At 34.8% G+C, this 16771-nt stretch overlaps 1 protein-coding gene and 1 pseudogene across 1 annotated transcript in view; both read left to right on the forward strand.

The window, feature by feature from the left end:
- Positions 1–16771, forward strand: part of LOC145268655 (nucleoporin NUP188-like) — a 568258-nt gene that overhangs the window by 533963 nt on the left and 17524 nt on the right. Inside the window, exons 41-46 of the mRNA XM_080124140.1 lie at positions 2177–2245; positions 2867–2974; positions 7438–7584; positions 9913–10050; positions 12714–12788; positions 14243–14379. Of these exons, the coding sequence (XP_079980266.1) occupies positions 2177–2245; positions 2867–2974; positions 7438–7584; positions 9913–10050; positions 12714–12788; positions 14243–14379 (674 nt within the window). The remainder of the gene's footprint in view (positions 1–2176; positions 2246–2866; positions 2975–7437; positions 7585–9912; positions 10051–12713; positions 12789–14242; positions 14380–16771) is intronic.
- On the forward strand, positions 9596–9714 carry LOC145268973 (5S ribosomal RNA; annotated as a pseudogene).

Genomic DNA, 16771 nt, shown 5'->3' on the forward strand with positions numbered 1-16771 from the left:
GTTTTTTAAAAAATTTTTAGCGTCTTACATCAAGTGGCTTCATGCCTTGTCTGGAGCGATTTCCATAAAAGTACATTGCACAACTGCATGTTATCTTTTTGCCCAGCATAATCCAGGGGAGAAAACTTGAATGTGTTTCAAAGGAAATAACTATTGAATATATATAAAGAATTGATGACGATTTATGATGGATATCGTTTTTTTTTTTGTTTTTGTTTTTTTTTTGTTTTTTTTGTTTTTTTTTCACTTTTTTTTTTAATTTTGTTTTGTTTTACAAAGGTGTTACCACATGTCAAGGCCTGGAGGCCACTCGAGGGTAAGGGTTAATGTGTGTATTGTAGTTATTGGGACAATTGCATAATAATCGTTTGTAGTGGTAATTTGGTATAATTAGACTATTTACGTTGGACTTGAAGACGACAATATTGTAGCCAGCTGGAAAGCAGACCAGCGGAACAGAGTTCCACAGATGTACAATTCTAGAAGAGAAACTTTGTTCATGGAATCTATGTTTAAGTCTAGGCACCGATAGTGAGTGGGGAAATTTATTGATAATGTTTTTAACTGGACGTGTGTTTTCTGTGAAAGATTGGTGAGGGGGGGGGGACCTTATATTGGAGCTCAGTTGAATACTTGCCATGAAAATAACAATAGAGCAGAGTCAGGTTCACAATGTCTTTTTTGTTAGAAAGATGTTGCAGAAAAGAGAAAAGGGCATCGCTCACTAGATTACGAAGTCTGCTCTGAACTCATGTCAAGGCCGAATAGGGTGCTTTGAGCAACTCCTGCCCGAATATGGCAACAGTACTATATCCTAGGACGTACTTGGCTCTTATACATGTAGAGGATTGCATCGCCAGTGAGACATCTTCTGGAGCGGTAGAGTGATCCAACCATTTTTCCAGCTATCTGGGCAACAGATTTGATGTATGTGTTCCATTTTAGATCAGGAGTGAAGGTCAGACCAAAAATCGTGAACCACAAATTGATAAAGACAGTCTCCTAAATCATCATCATCATCATCATCACCACAAGCATTGTCATCAACGTCATCATCATCAGCAGCAGCAGCATCAAAAAGCGATGATGCTGATGATTCTGTTTTAGATACTGGCACGTGTTGGATGGCTTTAATAAAATGATTTCCAAATCAACCTATCTGTCAAGGTTTTTATTTATCCCTCTTTCTCCATCTTTACCACTTCCTTCCATGTTTGTCTTGTCTCCTCTGTCTAACTTTTATTTTGTCTCATCACCCCCCCCCCCCGCCGTCATATTCGGTTCAACGTTCATTTTACATGCTAGCAGGCATTGGATTAATTTTTAGATATTGACTTCTAAATTAACCTATCTCTGACCAGGTCTTTATTTATCCCTTTTTATTTTTTCAAAGCTTTCCTTGTCACTTCCTTCCTTATCCTTGGCCTTTCCCCCCCATAAACTGGACCTGCTACCTCAACTGTTCTACATCTACTAACCCAAGAACTCTCATCAGTTCTTTCAATGCGACCATACCATCAACGTCACCTGTCCTGCACGAGTTCATGTTGCATGCTCGCATGTGTTGGACGGCTTTAAGAAGTTGACTTCCAAATCCATCTATCGCTGTCCGATGACGATGCTTCCGTTCAGTCTCGAAAGACAAAGGATACCCCCTGTAGAGGCAGTTGCGCGTGTAATTGTGAGGCAAGGGTTACGCAATCCCAACCGCACCTCTCCTGAATCAGCACTGTTTGAGTCCAGTGGCAAGGAGAAGTCCAGGACGACTGGAAACAAAGCCGAGATAAGCGGAGAGGACATACAGCACCTGGAAGTCCCAAATGGTCACCCGTTTAGTACTGACCAGCTTCAACATTGCTTAACTTCGGTGATCCAGCAGGTACTGGTGAGTCAACGTGATTATGCTGTGATTATCTTTGTCCAAGTCTTCAGTTATCCCTCTTTTTCTTGAGTCGATCCGTATCACGCCCCCCCCCCCCCGGTTTTCCGTGGCCTTCCTCAGATTCTTTTACTTATCTTGCTCTCTAGTATTCTCTAATTTTTATTTCATCCCCAGGGTAGATAGTTTCCATACCCCCTCTCCCGTATGTCATCAGCCGTACCCAACTTTTCACCGTTTCCAGAGAATTTTTTTTTTTTATATATTTTACGTTTTTTTTTTTTTATGTTGATCCAGGCCAAACAAGGACTGTTATTTGTTGCCTCTGCTTTGACCTTACTCCTGACCATTTCAAAAACAGAACAAGTGAGTAGTATTTTTTTTTTTTGTAAATGTAATGTGAATAAACATCTTTTTACCCAGCTACCCACTCAGATTCCTACCCATAAATCTGACCCCCCCTATCACATTTTAATTCATTGGCTGAGCATTTGATCAGCCAATGAAAATTTATTATTGAAAATGGAAGCAGACGACTTTTAATAAATTGGAACAAGAAAAAAAAAAAACTTTATATTCATGCACGCAAAATTACAGACCCGGCCATGACTCTAAGATGAATTTATGTATGTTGGAGAAAATGCCTGAGCAAACAGTAACTGATTGCCAAGAGGGAAAACTACTATGAAATCCATGGACACAAAAGTGTTCACTTAAGAAAAGAGCACTGTTCTTTTAGTATAAAAATAATAATTACCAGCTGGACACCCGACGTTGCCCGCCTTATTAGCATGATCATAAAAATAATTATTTTTCGTTCTTGCTTATTTTCGCCTTTTCCCCAAATTAAATTGCAAGTTTCACATCAATCCTTTTCTTTTTTTTTTTTTTTTTTTCAACAATATTGTTCGCAATTATAATGCTGGGGGGAAGGGGTTACCATTGCTGTTGTCGTTCTAATAAATTATTTTGCATTTATGATTCAAGGGTGCAAAGATCCTGATGTCTGCAGCGATAGCAAACCACCTGTGTCTGTCGATAAGTTCCTTGTACAGCACGGAAGATTTCCAGCAGAAACTGTTAGCATCAAACAGGGTAAGGACATTTTGAAATTTTAAATTCCATCCTCCACCCAGGCATTTTATCTCCTGTTTTCAGTTTGAATTATCATCACGAGCCGCATCTTCTGCTTCCGGTGCAGATTGCGAACCCGCATGACTTATTTTTCGCCATTCCTTCCGATCCAGAGCAAGTTGGTTGATGGACGCCTAACTGTTGTGAAATGTCCGATCCAAAACATTTTCTCCCCACTTTCTTTCCTCTGCCTCTTTTGCCTTCTAACGTACCCACAAAACATGGCCAAAAAGTTTAAGAATTTTACTTTTGATTTTGAAGGGGGGTAAGGAAGTAGTTTGACAGAGGGTGGATATTGTTTTTGTTTTTTTAAAAAAACAACTGTATTTCATTAGGGGCATCGCCTGATCAATTTAAATATATGTTCTAAAAAAAAAAAATTATTTCAGCAATTTCATATTTAATCCTACCAATATTTCAAATTGTGATATTTACACATAGTTCGAAGTCTTTCCACTTATATATATAAAATTAAAAAATTTAAATATAAAATTCTTGCATGCAAAATCCGATCCCGCATTTTGCTAATTCCTACCCTCTGATGAGAAGGAAAGTATTTCTTCGAAACTCCGCGGATTAAGGACTATCCACTTATCTAACGTTTCCTTTTCAGACTAAATATGTTTTTAACTCATTTCAAAATGTTTTTTAACATGTTTTATTAACTGTTTGCTCGTATATATATATATATATATATATATATATATATATATATATATATAAAACAGATATATATGTGTGTGTGTAGAAATATTTAACCAGTAAACACTTAAACTACTGGTCACATAACATTAAAGTTACCAGTAAATAGTAATAATACACTAAGGATGGTTTATAATGAGTAAAATCTTATCACAGAACTCACATCCCTGCCGTTAATATCACATAGCTAACACATCATTCCAGCATTTTAAAATACCACTGCCGAGGGACAACACACAGACCTTTACTAATCGATTTTTCTTTTCTCCAACTTAACAAAAAAGAAAAAAAATGTACAAGATTCTGAGAAAGGAGTTTGACTCCGAAATATATGAATTATAAATTTCAAACAAATATTTGTGTATTTTCAAAATAATGTGTTGTAATTTGGCTTTCAAACGTATCTTATACATATTTTATTTTATTGATATATTTTGATTTTTCAAATGCATGCTTGTGTCCAAGTTATGCTGGTGCAACCAGATCAGGCTGTCTGAAGATATTGGCTTCCTGAGACGAGGCCCTGTCGGTGGGGCATTAGAATACGCCAACTGCCCCCCTGCAGAGGGTAAAAGTCCCTCAATGGGGGTCCTGGATATGACCTTAAACTATATCCAGTGGTGAGGTCCCAGCTTGTGGGGTTTGGGGAGTGTGGAGCCACCCTTTAATTACCATTGCTCCCAGGTCCACTCTGACCCGGAGTGGTAGTACCTGTTAGGGTCCCAACTATGGCTTAAATAGAAACCGGCGTGAAAACAACAAATATATTCTATTAAAAATATTTTTCTTCAAAATCTTTGGATTCGGCATTAAATAACTCGAAAAGGGTTGATATGCCGTAAAACAAAAACAACCAACCAACCAATCCTGAGACGAAATGCACCTATCATTGATTTTTTTGTTTTTTTACTTTCTTTTTGCAAAACTTGATTGTTCTACAAAACCAAAAATAAAAACAACTCCCATTTCCGCCTTTCTCTTTCTATCTCCCCCACTTCCTGACTGGTTTCTTAACTTAAAATGTACCAAACATTAATGCTGTAACCCTTTTCCCTCTCCCATTGCAAAACTCATTCATGTTCTGCAGGGCAGGGAACAAAAACAATAAAATCCACTATAAAACAAATAAACCAAACACTACAAACTAGCGATTGAAGATACAAAGAGATTGAAGAATATAAACCTCCTACTAGTGGGGCAGATTGCTGAAACAATCTTTCACTTGGTGATACAAGCACCAAAATTGAAATTTGTCGGGTTTGCTTCTGCAGCCATCTTGAAAACTGGCAGCCATCTTGAATTGTCTGATGGCCAACGTTCTTTTCTCAGAATGTATGTTCTGAACGTCATTTGTGCCAATTTTGGTGCTTGTATCACTAAGTGAAAGATTCTTATGGAATATTGAGATAACCTGTGCCACTATACAAAATAACTGGATGCAACATGAATACTGGATTCGTCATAAAATGACCCGAAAAGTGCTGATATGCCGTAAAACAAAACGGCCAAACCAAAGGAAGCAATGACAAAAGCATTGACAAATTAGCTTTTTTTGGCTGTTGGAGGTCCGAGTCATGAAAATATATACAAGCTAAAGAATGCTCACGACGTATATGAGAATAAATTATGAAGGGTGTGTAAAAAAAACAAAAAAAAAAAAAAAAACAATGAAAACAATTAGGTCGAAGAAAAGCACAACTAAAGAATGGTTTTTATTATTGTTCTTTTTTGATTGATCGCAAAAAATCAAGTACAAAATATCAAACACTACAGAATTCGATATGGAGAAATAACAAATCTATATATATGAAAGGCAAAATGTGTGTGCACATTTTATGTATCTCCAGCAGAGGCTTTTTTCGCCGGGCTTCGTGGGGGGGGGGGGGGAGTACTATGCCTTAGAACTGTTTATATGCCCCCTAGATCATAGTATGTATGATTTGCGAACACGGTGTCGCGTCTAGATTTATTTACATCGACTTTTACAAAATTCTTGCTATTTCGGCTGGCCTCGCGTGTGTTTGAATTTTTCCTACAAAAGCGAAACTAATCTGAAACGAAGGTGTGGTTCTTGGCCTCATGCCGGGAACGTCCAAAAAGCAATCAGCTTTTGATCAAGGCCGGGGGGTATGGGGGGGGGGAGACCACTATTCAATTTGGACAATCCCCTTTTTATAGGGAGTTGAAACAAACCCCAATAAAACTACCTCGCAGTAAAACTTAACTCCGGGATTTCTATTTGAGCTTATTGAATTCACGCATCTGTCAATTTATGTAAACAAACTCAAAAAAGCTGTCTCGCAGTAAAAGTTAACTGCACGATTTCTATGCTGTGATATTTGACCTCATTTTTTTTAACGCTTAGATAAATTCAAACGTTTATCTGTTACTCTCCCTTGCTGGCCGAGCAGGTAAACATGTCAGGTTTTTTTCACGCCTTATTTTCCACCTTCGGCTCAAGGCTCCTGGTTCGATCCAACCTACCTACCAAAACTTTTTCATCCCCCAAACACACACACGCACACACCTACAAACACCTGGGCAATGCCAGGTACTCCCGCTAGTACAGAATAAAACAAAATCTAAAGGTGCAGCTGTTGTTTAGCATTGCAGAACCCTTATCCCCGAGTGGCTTCCGGGCCTTGATAAGTGGTAACTTCCATGTAAAAAAAAAAAAAAAAACTTTTCAAAGTCAGGCACGATTGAAGTAACTCGTAATTTTATATCATTTTCCTGCATTCGACCTCGTTTTTATGTTTAGTTTTAACAGCTGACTTACAAGGAGAATGTTTTCTCGCAAAGATAAGTTGTTGGGAAGCGCATCAAAAACGTAAATGCTTTAACTGCAATTTCTGTAGGTAGCATGTTCTTGTTCCATCAGCCATGACTGGATAGAGGTCCTAACTAATCCGCAAATGTATATTTCGGTCGCCAACACTGTGGATTGAACCTTCAACCTTCAGGAGAATATCACTTTTACAATTGATTTTTCCAAGTGCTCTAACCACTGCACCACGGCTCCGTGGTTGACCGAAAAATACATTTGCGAATTACTTAGAACCTCCATCCAGTCATGGTTGACTGAACAAGAGCACGCTACCCCTGTGAAGTAAATAAAGGGTTCCGTTTGAAATTCCGTCCAAATTCCCGAGTTCGACAAGATACACCTGAAGAAGGTCGGAGGTTATATTAACCAAAACGTTGTAAAAATCACACTCAAGATGAGAACAGTAGTCCGATGAATAATAATACAGACATTATCATTATTAATTAAATTTTTTTTTTTGCGAATTAGTCCACCGGGCAAATTATTCCTCATAAATATTCAATAGAGGATTGATTCTATGATGCATACATATGCACAAGTGTTCATCTGTTCGCACTTTTCTCAATAACCACGTCTGGGATTTAAAAAAAAAAAAAAAATTCTGCGCAAACATTAGTCATGGTGAAAGTAAATTTTTTACTTGTGGAGGGGCATCCTGCATGCTGAGCTTGTTTTTTTTTTTTTTTTTTTTTTTTTTTACAGGCAATAATTTTTCCTTGGACTATAATACAAAAAAAAAGAAAAAACTTTTTATTATTTAAATCCATGTAAAACATCTTGTAAGAAGAAATCTGTTTTTTGAAATCCTGTTTTTTTTTTTTGTTGTTGTTGTTTGTTTTGTTTTAAGTTTTTATTATTTTAATTTTGTTCCAATTTTTTTTTTTTCATTTTGTAGGAGCGAATTGTTCCTGACAGCCAAAGTTGGGACAACGTCCTTTGCCTTAGTATCGACCTCTATGCGTCCATGCTGACTACGTTGAAGTATTCGTTCCTTAAAGAAGCTTTGGACTTTGTCGGGGTCCATCAGGATAGATTGTTAATGGTAAATTATGTTAATCTTCCTTCCTTTTTCCTTCAGTTTCTTTTTCCTTCAGTTTCTTTTTCCTTCGGTTTCTTTTTCCTTCGGTTTCTTTTTCCTTCGGTTTCTTTTTCCTTCGGTTTCTTTTTCCTTTTCTACCCTCTCTTTTTTATTATTGTCTTTACTTCATTTGTCATTTCTTTTAGAATAAAAAAATTTGAAATCTTTTTTTCTCTTTTGACGAGAATCATTTAGCTTTGAAATGTCATGGCCTAAAGAGGTTTCTCCCTTATTCTTCTTTCTGTAACCTTTATTGACATCATAATGCAACAAAGTTCCTATGTAACATTACTCTTTATCATAACTTTATGTATGTAACAGTAACTCTGTGTGTGTGTGTGTGTGTGTGCCTGTGTATGCAATGCTAGAGATATAAATATTTCTTAAAATGACCACGTTACAAGGAACGCACACTAATATAGTTGTTCATTTTCAAAATGTTAGTCTTTTACGCGTAAGAACTTGCGTACAATTGTTTCGGCAAGAAAAACTGAGCGACACCATGTTAATAAGAGAGTCTTGTTGCTGCGGAAACTTTGAAAAATTAGATTTTTTATGTGATGATTAGGACTGGGACAACAGCATATTCTTTTCATTGTTTTGACTCTCGAGTGTATATCTGTTGATATCTTATATGCTTTTATATAGAGTGATGTGGTTCTCGGTTGATTAACTGTGTCGGATATATACTCGAGAGTCAAACCAATGATAAGAATATTCTGTTGTCATAGGCCAGTGCTGATGAGCTTGCCAGTTGTGCAAGATTAAATTTAATGAAGTATCATATACTTATGGGTCAACATTAGATTGAATACAAGTTGTTATCAATCAAAGCCTAACATTTTAAAAATGAGCGTCTGTCCCTTGTAAAGTGGTCATTTTAAGAAATATTTATAGCTCTAGTGTTGCACTATTGAGCTATCTACATGAGAACTTTGGGTTAGTGTCTGTCCCTTTGTAAAATGGTAATTTATATATATATATATATATATATATATGACAAAAGTCTATATTCCAAATTTCAAGATGTTGATCATCTTACAATTTATTCCTTTAAGCACGTTGACATGCACAATTCTTGACAGCAAAGTGCAAAATGATTCATTTAATTATTGTATCAATGTACTTAAAGGAATAAATTGTAAGATGGTCAACATCTTGAAATTTGGAATATAGACTTTTGTCATTTATTTGTTATATGCTCTGTAAATACATTGAGCTTTATAAATAAAAAAGCAAAATATAATTGAATAAATCTATTTACGCACGCACATACATATATACCTTATTGATATTTTTGAACCAAAAAATTTAATCTATTCAATATATAAAAATTCGGTAATATTCATATACCAATAAAAAATTAAAGTCAAAATTAATTGGCACAATTATTAAGCTTCAAGATTATCAGTTTTTATAATCGAGCATTCAAATAATATTTTTTAGAAAATCAAGACAATAAAAATTTTAAAAAGGAGGATCATATTGTGTATTTTCATATTCGATATTGTTTTGTGACTATTCAGACAATTTCAAACTTTGTTATTCAAAGTTATTCCAAAAACAGCCTCTCTTCAGACGGTGAAATACACCAGTTATACATATATAAACATATTTCTAATCCCTATTTAAGAAGTTGAACCTATCTCCACCCAACTCTTCTAATTTTTTTGTTTAATTATTTTCGATTAGCCATGGAATTCGTAAATCACCCCATTTTCGTATTATGTATGTCGTTTCGTCTTTTTTTTAACAGTAACTTTTCGCTTTTTCCTTTTTATTTCTTTTTCCTTTTTCTTTCTCCATTCCTATTTGTCTCCCTTTCCCCTCCCTCTTTCATCTTGTCTTTCCCTCTTTCCTTTCCTTCCTCCTTCCTTTCTCTCTTTTTTTCTTTCTCCTTTTCTAATTTGTTTCCTTCCAAACAAAACCGGTATCTCCCCCCCCCCTTCCCCTTTTTTCCAGCCCCTTTTCTCATTTATACGGTATAATCACGTTGACACACAGGTTCCCGTCAGATCACCGAAGTTAAGCAACGTTGAGCCTGGTCATTACTAAAATGGGTGACCAATTTGGGAATACCAGGTGCTGTATGTAGGAAGACGTCGACACCTCCCTGCAAAAAGTTGCAAAAACCTAACGTTGTCATCTCCCCTAACGGGGATATACATGTGACTAGGGACCGCTTGTGAATTTAATACTCCCACGAAACTTTCTCCTTTGGAGGAAGCCGGTTAAACCCTGAATATGCTGACTGCACACACACTTTTCTCATTTCTTTCTTCTTTGCCTCAGTCTTTAGAATTGGCTCGAATCAACCTCACAGAACCCGTCTTGAAGGAAGCTCATGCGACTTGCCGTTTCATCTACCAGATGTCTTTCTACGTCAGAGATTGGAAGTTTCATTTACCGAAAGTACTTAACAAACTCATGGTAAGTAGGCGACCCCCCCCGCTTTTTTTTTTTTTTTCTTGCTTTGTTTTATAAAACATTAACAAATGATTATTTTTGGTCCCTTCTCCGACAAAGGACGGATTGGACCTAGTAATTCGCTCCTGTTTGTCCGTTCATTTGTTCACACTTTTCTCAATAACCACGCCTTGAATTTCAAAAAAAATTTTGCACAAACATTAGTCATGGTGAAAGTGAATTTTTCACTCATGAAGGGGGAACCGTCACGCTCGGCTTGTAATAGATAATTTGTGAAAAGTTACGTTTCATGTTGCAGTGTTATTGCATGTGTGATGAATTCAACACGCGTGACTTTTTCAATGCGTTTTGTGCAACATACTCCAACACATATTCAAATGTATGGTACACGCCACATTAAATGCAACGAATAGGTCACAGTCTGGCAACTATTTTAACCCAATTCGCATGGAACACTGTTCCGCTGGCCTGTATCCCGGCCGACTATAATATGGTAGCCTTCAAATCCAATGTAAACAAATTCTTGTTGAGCCATCCCCTTAAATAATCAAATTCTACCCAATTTACACCATTAACAATTCATACAATACCACGTTACATTCATTAGCCCTTGTCCTCGAGTGGCGTTCAGGTCTTGATAAGTGGTGATAAACTTGTAAAACAAAAAAAGGAAAAAGAAAATCAGTGATTTTAGTGCGTTTTATGTCATTTAATTGTTCTTCACACTAAAAGAAGGTGGTTGTTAGTATTTAAAAACACCGCACGACTGTGCATGTGTGCGCTTGAATATCAGTGTATCTGTTACTCCTCGTGAAATCTACAACTTTCGCCATTCCTAGTTTTCTTGGTGATCACGTGGTACCTGATGAATAAAAAGCATACAACTAACACCAATCAAATTGCAAAAAATCACACTAAGATCTCAAAAACAAACAAATAAATCAATCAATAAACTAATTAAATAAAACTTCTACATTGGATAACCAGAACGGGTTGATATGTTGGTAAAATAAACCATCAAATCTTAACCCAATTCGTCTGGAACACTATTCCGCTGGCCTGTATCCCAGCCAACTATAATATAGTAGCCTTCAAGTCCAGTGTACACAAATTCTTGTTAAGCCATACCCTTAAAGTATCAAATTCTGACCAATTTACACCATTAACGATGAATACATTACCACCTTACATTGGTAAAATAAACTATCTAATCAAATTTTAACTCTTGTTGGTAAGATAAACCATCAAATTTTAACTCTTGTTGGTAAAATAAGCGATCAAATTTCAACTCTTGTTGGTAAAATAAGCCATCAAATTTCAACTCTTGTTGGTAAAATAAGCCATCAAATTTCAACTCTTGTTGGTAAAATAAGCCATCAGATTTCAACTCTTGTTGGTAAAATAAGCCATCAAATTTCAACTCTTGTTGATAAAATAAGCCATCAAATTTCAACTCTTGTTGGTAAAATAAGCCATCAAATTTCAACTCTTGTTGGTAAAATAAGCCATCAAATTTCAACTCTTGTTGGTAAAATAAGCGATCAAATTTCAACTCTTGTTGGTAAAATAAGCGATCAAATTTCAACTCTTGTTGGTAAAATAAGCGATCAAATTTCAACTCTTGTTGGTAAAATAAGCCATCAAATTTCAACTCTTGTTGGTAAAATAAGCCATCAAATTTCAACTCTTGTTGGTAAAATAAGCCATCAAATTTCAACTCTTGTTGGTAAAATAAGCCATCAAATTTCAACTCTTGTTGGTAAAATAAGCCATCAAATTTCAACTCTTGTTGGTAAAATAAGCCATCAAATTTCAACTCTTGTTGGTAAAATAAGCGATCAAATTTCAACTCTTGTTGGTAAAATAAGCCATCAAATTTCAACTCTTGTTGATAAAATAAGCCATCAAATTTCAACTCTTGTTGGTAAAATAAGCCATCAAATTTCAACTCTTGTTGGTAAAATAAGCCATCAAATTTCAACTCTTGTTGGTAAAATAAGCCATCAAATTTCAACTCTTGTTGGTAAAATAAGCCATCAAATTTCAACTCTTGTTGGTAAAATAAGCCATCAAATTTCAACTCTTGTTGGTAAAATAAGCCATCAAATTTCAACTCTTGTTGATAAAATAAGCCATCAAATTTCAACTCTTGTTGGTAAAATAAGCGATCAAATTTCAACTCTTGTTGGTAAAATAAGCCATCAAATTTCAACTCTTGTTGGTAAAATAAGCCATCAAATTTCAACTCTTGTTGGTAAAATAAGCCATCAAATTTCAACTCTTGTTGGTAAAATAAGCCATCAAATTTCAACTCTTGTTGATAAAATAAGCCATCAAATTTCAACTCTTGTTGGTAAAATAAGCCATCAAATTTCAACTCTTGTTGGTAAAATTAGCCATCAAATTTCAACTCTTGTTGGTAAAATAAGCCATCAAATTTCAACTCTTGTTGGTAAAATAAGCCATCAAATTTCAACTCGTGTTGGTAAAATAAGCCATCAAATCTCAACACTCGTTGGTAAAATAAGCCATCAAATCTCAACACTCGTTGGTAAAATAAGCCATCAAATTTTAACTCTTGTTGGTAAAATAAGCCATCAAATTTCAACTCGCGTTGGTTAAATAAACCATCAAATTTTAATACTCTTCTTTTTCTTTTCTTGCAGACCAGTTTAGTGTACATGTGCCAGACGTTTGTATCCCTTCTGGTAAGGCCACGTTACCTGCAACACATTCTAGAGGTAAGATCACCAATAAAATCTGTTGAACAATTATTGTCCAAAATTCAATCTGATTAAAAAAAAATTTTTAAATGTAGAAATAATCTTTATGACGTACAGTGGGGGTCAAAAGTGTTTAAATTGATAAATTTATGCTTCAATATTTTCCAATTTAATAACTATGTTACTCACTGTTTGATATGCAAATATATGAAGTAAATTCATAGAAACGCAAACCAAATAATCATATTCTGGGGGGGGGGGGTATGGATCTTTAAATGATTTCAGAAAGGAATATGGGCCAAAAGAGTTTGCAAACACTCATTTATCCGCAATAAATACCATTTTTAAACATGATATAATTCGAAAAATTGTGTCATCATGATTATAGTACCATATATTGATAATATATTACAAGAAAACAACAGTTATTACTCAAATAACAATTAACAGAACAATACGAATTTATGAAACTATTTAACCCTTTATTCGCTTTCCTCCATTTTTAATCAAATCAATCAGTCTCCTATCAATAGAGGACGTTAATGTATGCACTTGCTGAGGTGTGATTTCAGAAGATGCCTTCTTGATTCTCTCCCAAATGTCTTTTTTACTATGGAATTGATGTCCGTTTTCGTAAACCTTTCTCTTCAGAATCGACCAAAGTTTCTCTATCGGATTCAAATCCGGGCTCTGAGGTGGCCAGTCCATCAGACATTCACCAGAGATCCCCTTGTCTGAAAGCCAAGCTTTTGTGAACCGAGAAGCATGCCTTGGGACATTGTCTTGTTGGATAATTAGATTCTGGTTGAGAGCATCGTTTTGTGAATTCAACCAGAGCAATAAATTTGCTTCCAAAAACTTGCAGTAGTTCACAGAATTTTTGTCAGCACAAAGTTTCTTAAACCACCATTGTGCTTTGCATTCAATAGTGGTTCCTGGGCCAAACACTTTGTTGATATCGCGAGCTGTTTCAGCAGCTTTTCGGCCTAGCTTGAATTAAAATAAAAAAATTGTGGAAATTTGATTTTTTTTTTTTTCATCTTATATTCAACGTTCTGAAAAGAAGACATAATTGTTTTAAAACGATTGTAATTTAAATAATTAGATAGAGCAAAAAAAACGGTATTTAAAATGATATATTATAAAAAGTAAAGCTATTATAATGAAAACTTATTTGAAAATACATCATTTGAAAACAAAATTAAAAAGTCCGCAAGATCTTTCTCGTCAACCTAAGACAATAGTGGGGAATTGTGAACAAGAACCAAAACTTCTCATGTCTACCAGTATCCTATATCAATTATTGCCCCATGGTTGCAACCTTGTTCTTACAGTTCGACATCAACCATTCATAATCAAATTTGCCCTATCATCTTGTTACGAGAATGCGTCTCCTGTCCACGTTGTTTTTCCTTTGTCATCATTAATATTTCTTTTATTCTTTTTTTTATTTTATTTTTTGGTCTTTCCAGTATACGGGATCAGCTCAAGATGACCTTGAAAGCAAACGTCGGGGGCAATTAGTGACTCCAATTTCTGCTTTCCTACAACATTCCAGCCATGATGAAATGGAGCAGCCGTCAGCCCAATGCCTTAAAGTCCAGAGAAAGTATGAACATATTTTCAATTTATCACTCCACATCTTTTTTAGTTGCCAGCTTTGATTTGTTTTTTTTTGTTTGTTTTTTTTTTTTGCCAGCTTTGATCTGTTTTTTTGTTTTTTTTGTTTTAGTTGTCAACTTTGATTCGCTTTTATTTTAGTTGCTAGCTTTGATCATGTTTTTTTTTTTTTAGTTAACTTTGATCCGTTTTTTTTTTTTATTGGTCAACTTTGATCCGTTTTTTTATTGGTCAACTTTGATCCGTTTTTGTTTTTATTTGTCAGCTTTGATCCGTTTTTTTTTATTTGTCAGCTTTGATCCAGTTTTTTTATTGGTCAACTTTGATCCGTTTTTTTATTGGTCAACTTTGATCCGTTTTTTTATTGGTCAACTTTGATCCGTTTTTTTATTGGTCAACTTTGATCCGTTTTTTTATTGTTCAACTTTGATCCGTTTTTTTATTGGTCAACTTTGATCCGTTTTTTTATTGTTCAACTTTGATCCGTTTTTGTTTTTATTTTTTATTTGTCAGCTTTGGGCCCTATTGTTAGTTACGGGCGGGTATTTCTCATATGAAGAGAGATAAGTATTCTATGCTTGTCCAGATCCCTTCCCCATACTATGAAAAATACAAAAATAAATAAAAATTTCTATGATATCGTATTCCAAAAATCATGAAAATTGATCAAGTAATGTCATTTTTAAATAATTCAATAAATTTTTAGGGGAATTTGAGTTTTTCCAATGTCTTCTCCTTCCCATGTTAAGAATAGCTTTTTAAAATCTTGCAAATTTTAATTATTTAGCATTATCTCCCTTGTTTCTTCCGCTTGATTCCAACATGGTGTCATGAGATCCCTCCCCTCTGTTAGTTCAGCCATAAAATTCTATTTTCTTATTTAAGATATTAGGCATTATTGGTTGTGTGAAAAAGCATCCCCCTCCCCCCACCAAGAAGAAAACAAATAAAAATCTTTGATGTACATACATACTCGTGATGGAAAAGAAGATAGCGCACACAAAAAATCATGTAAATTGATCAAGTAGTTTTATTTTTATAAAGAAAATCATTGGTTAGTCGTAAAATTTGGCTTTCTTATTTAAAAATAAAACTACTTGATTCATTTATATGATTTTTGGAATATGATATTATCTATCCATCACGGGTGCGTACATCCTACAGATTTTTCTTTATTTTCGTTTGTAATATAGGGTGAACTCTAGATAAGCACTAAGTTTTCTTACCTCAAAAAAAAAATGTTAAGAAATTTTAAAAAATATTGATGAACAAGGAAAAACTATTATCTTATAGTATTTTGAATTACTCCCTGTTTTATTTATTTATTTCTTCTTTTTTTTTTTTGGTCGCTTGAAAGATTTTGCGTAATTTGAGGTTATCTCCCTTGCTAAGTGAAGTTGCCACCTTAAACTAAAAATTTCCTCTTTATTTTTTTTTTTTTTGCTATTTTTTTTTTTTTTCGTTTTTTCTTCTCCGTCTGGAGCATATTTTTAACTCTTTTTTTTATTTTTCTCTCATCTCTTCATGTTTCTCTGTTTTTCACAAATATTTCTTGGTTATTTCAACGTCTAGTTCTTTGTATATTCAAAAAACTCGAAAGTGATTAAAATTAGGTTTTTGATAAGTTGCAGAAAAAAACTCGAAAGTGATTCAAATTAGGTTTTTGATAAGTTGCAGAAACCTATCTATAATTTGATTGTCCCTCACTGTTTCTTCTCTCCCACTTCCCCTCTTTCTCTCTCTCTCTCTTTCTCACAGACGTGATGTTGCTAGTCTCAGTCTTTTCTACAAATACTATGATGGCATGTGTTCTTCAGAATTGTCTGATCTATTCCCTGCTTCCTTTGTTCCAGCTCGTTTGACTCGGTCTAGTGGTCTCCATCAATTCATTGTTTTAATATCTCATTGTTATACAGCTTCTTGTTCCAGTAGCTTCAAGAACTGCAAGCTTGTGGAACTCTCTTCCTGCTGACTGTTTTCCTCCTACCTATAGCCTTTATCTTTTCAAAACTAATGTTAATAATCTTATCTTTGTTATAATCATTTTTCATTCATGTTAGCTCCTTGTATTAAGTGGCTTCATGTTTTGTCTGGAGCAATTTTCACACACACACACACACACACATATATATGAAGCCAGAGATGCCTTCTGTTGCCGGTTCCGAATCTATGCACTGCACTAATGATTCCCGAAAGGATGAAACACTAGTGTCTGTAGGTATTTAATAATTATTATAGTAAATAATTATATATTATATATATGGATATCTTTTCAATTCGCCGAGCGGTGTTTTTTATTTCGGCTGGCATATTGTATATTATGGCGCCCAGTAGTTGTTGTTCATCCATGTTCAATCAGACGTGCTTGAATAATCTATAAT

The sequence above is a fragment of the Euprymna scolopes genome, chromosome 44 (genome assembly GCF_053919585.1).
Source record: "Euprymna scolopes isolate OS-2025 chromosome 44, ASM5391958v1, whole genome shotgun sequence".
Classification (NCBI taxonomy): Eukaryota; Metazoa; Mollusca; class Cephalopoda; order Sepiida; family Sepiolidae; genus Euprymna; species Euprymna scolopes.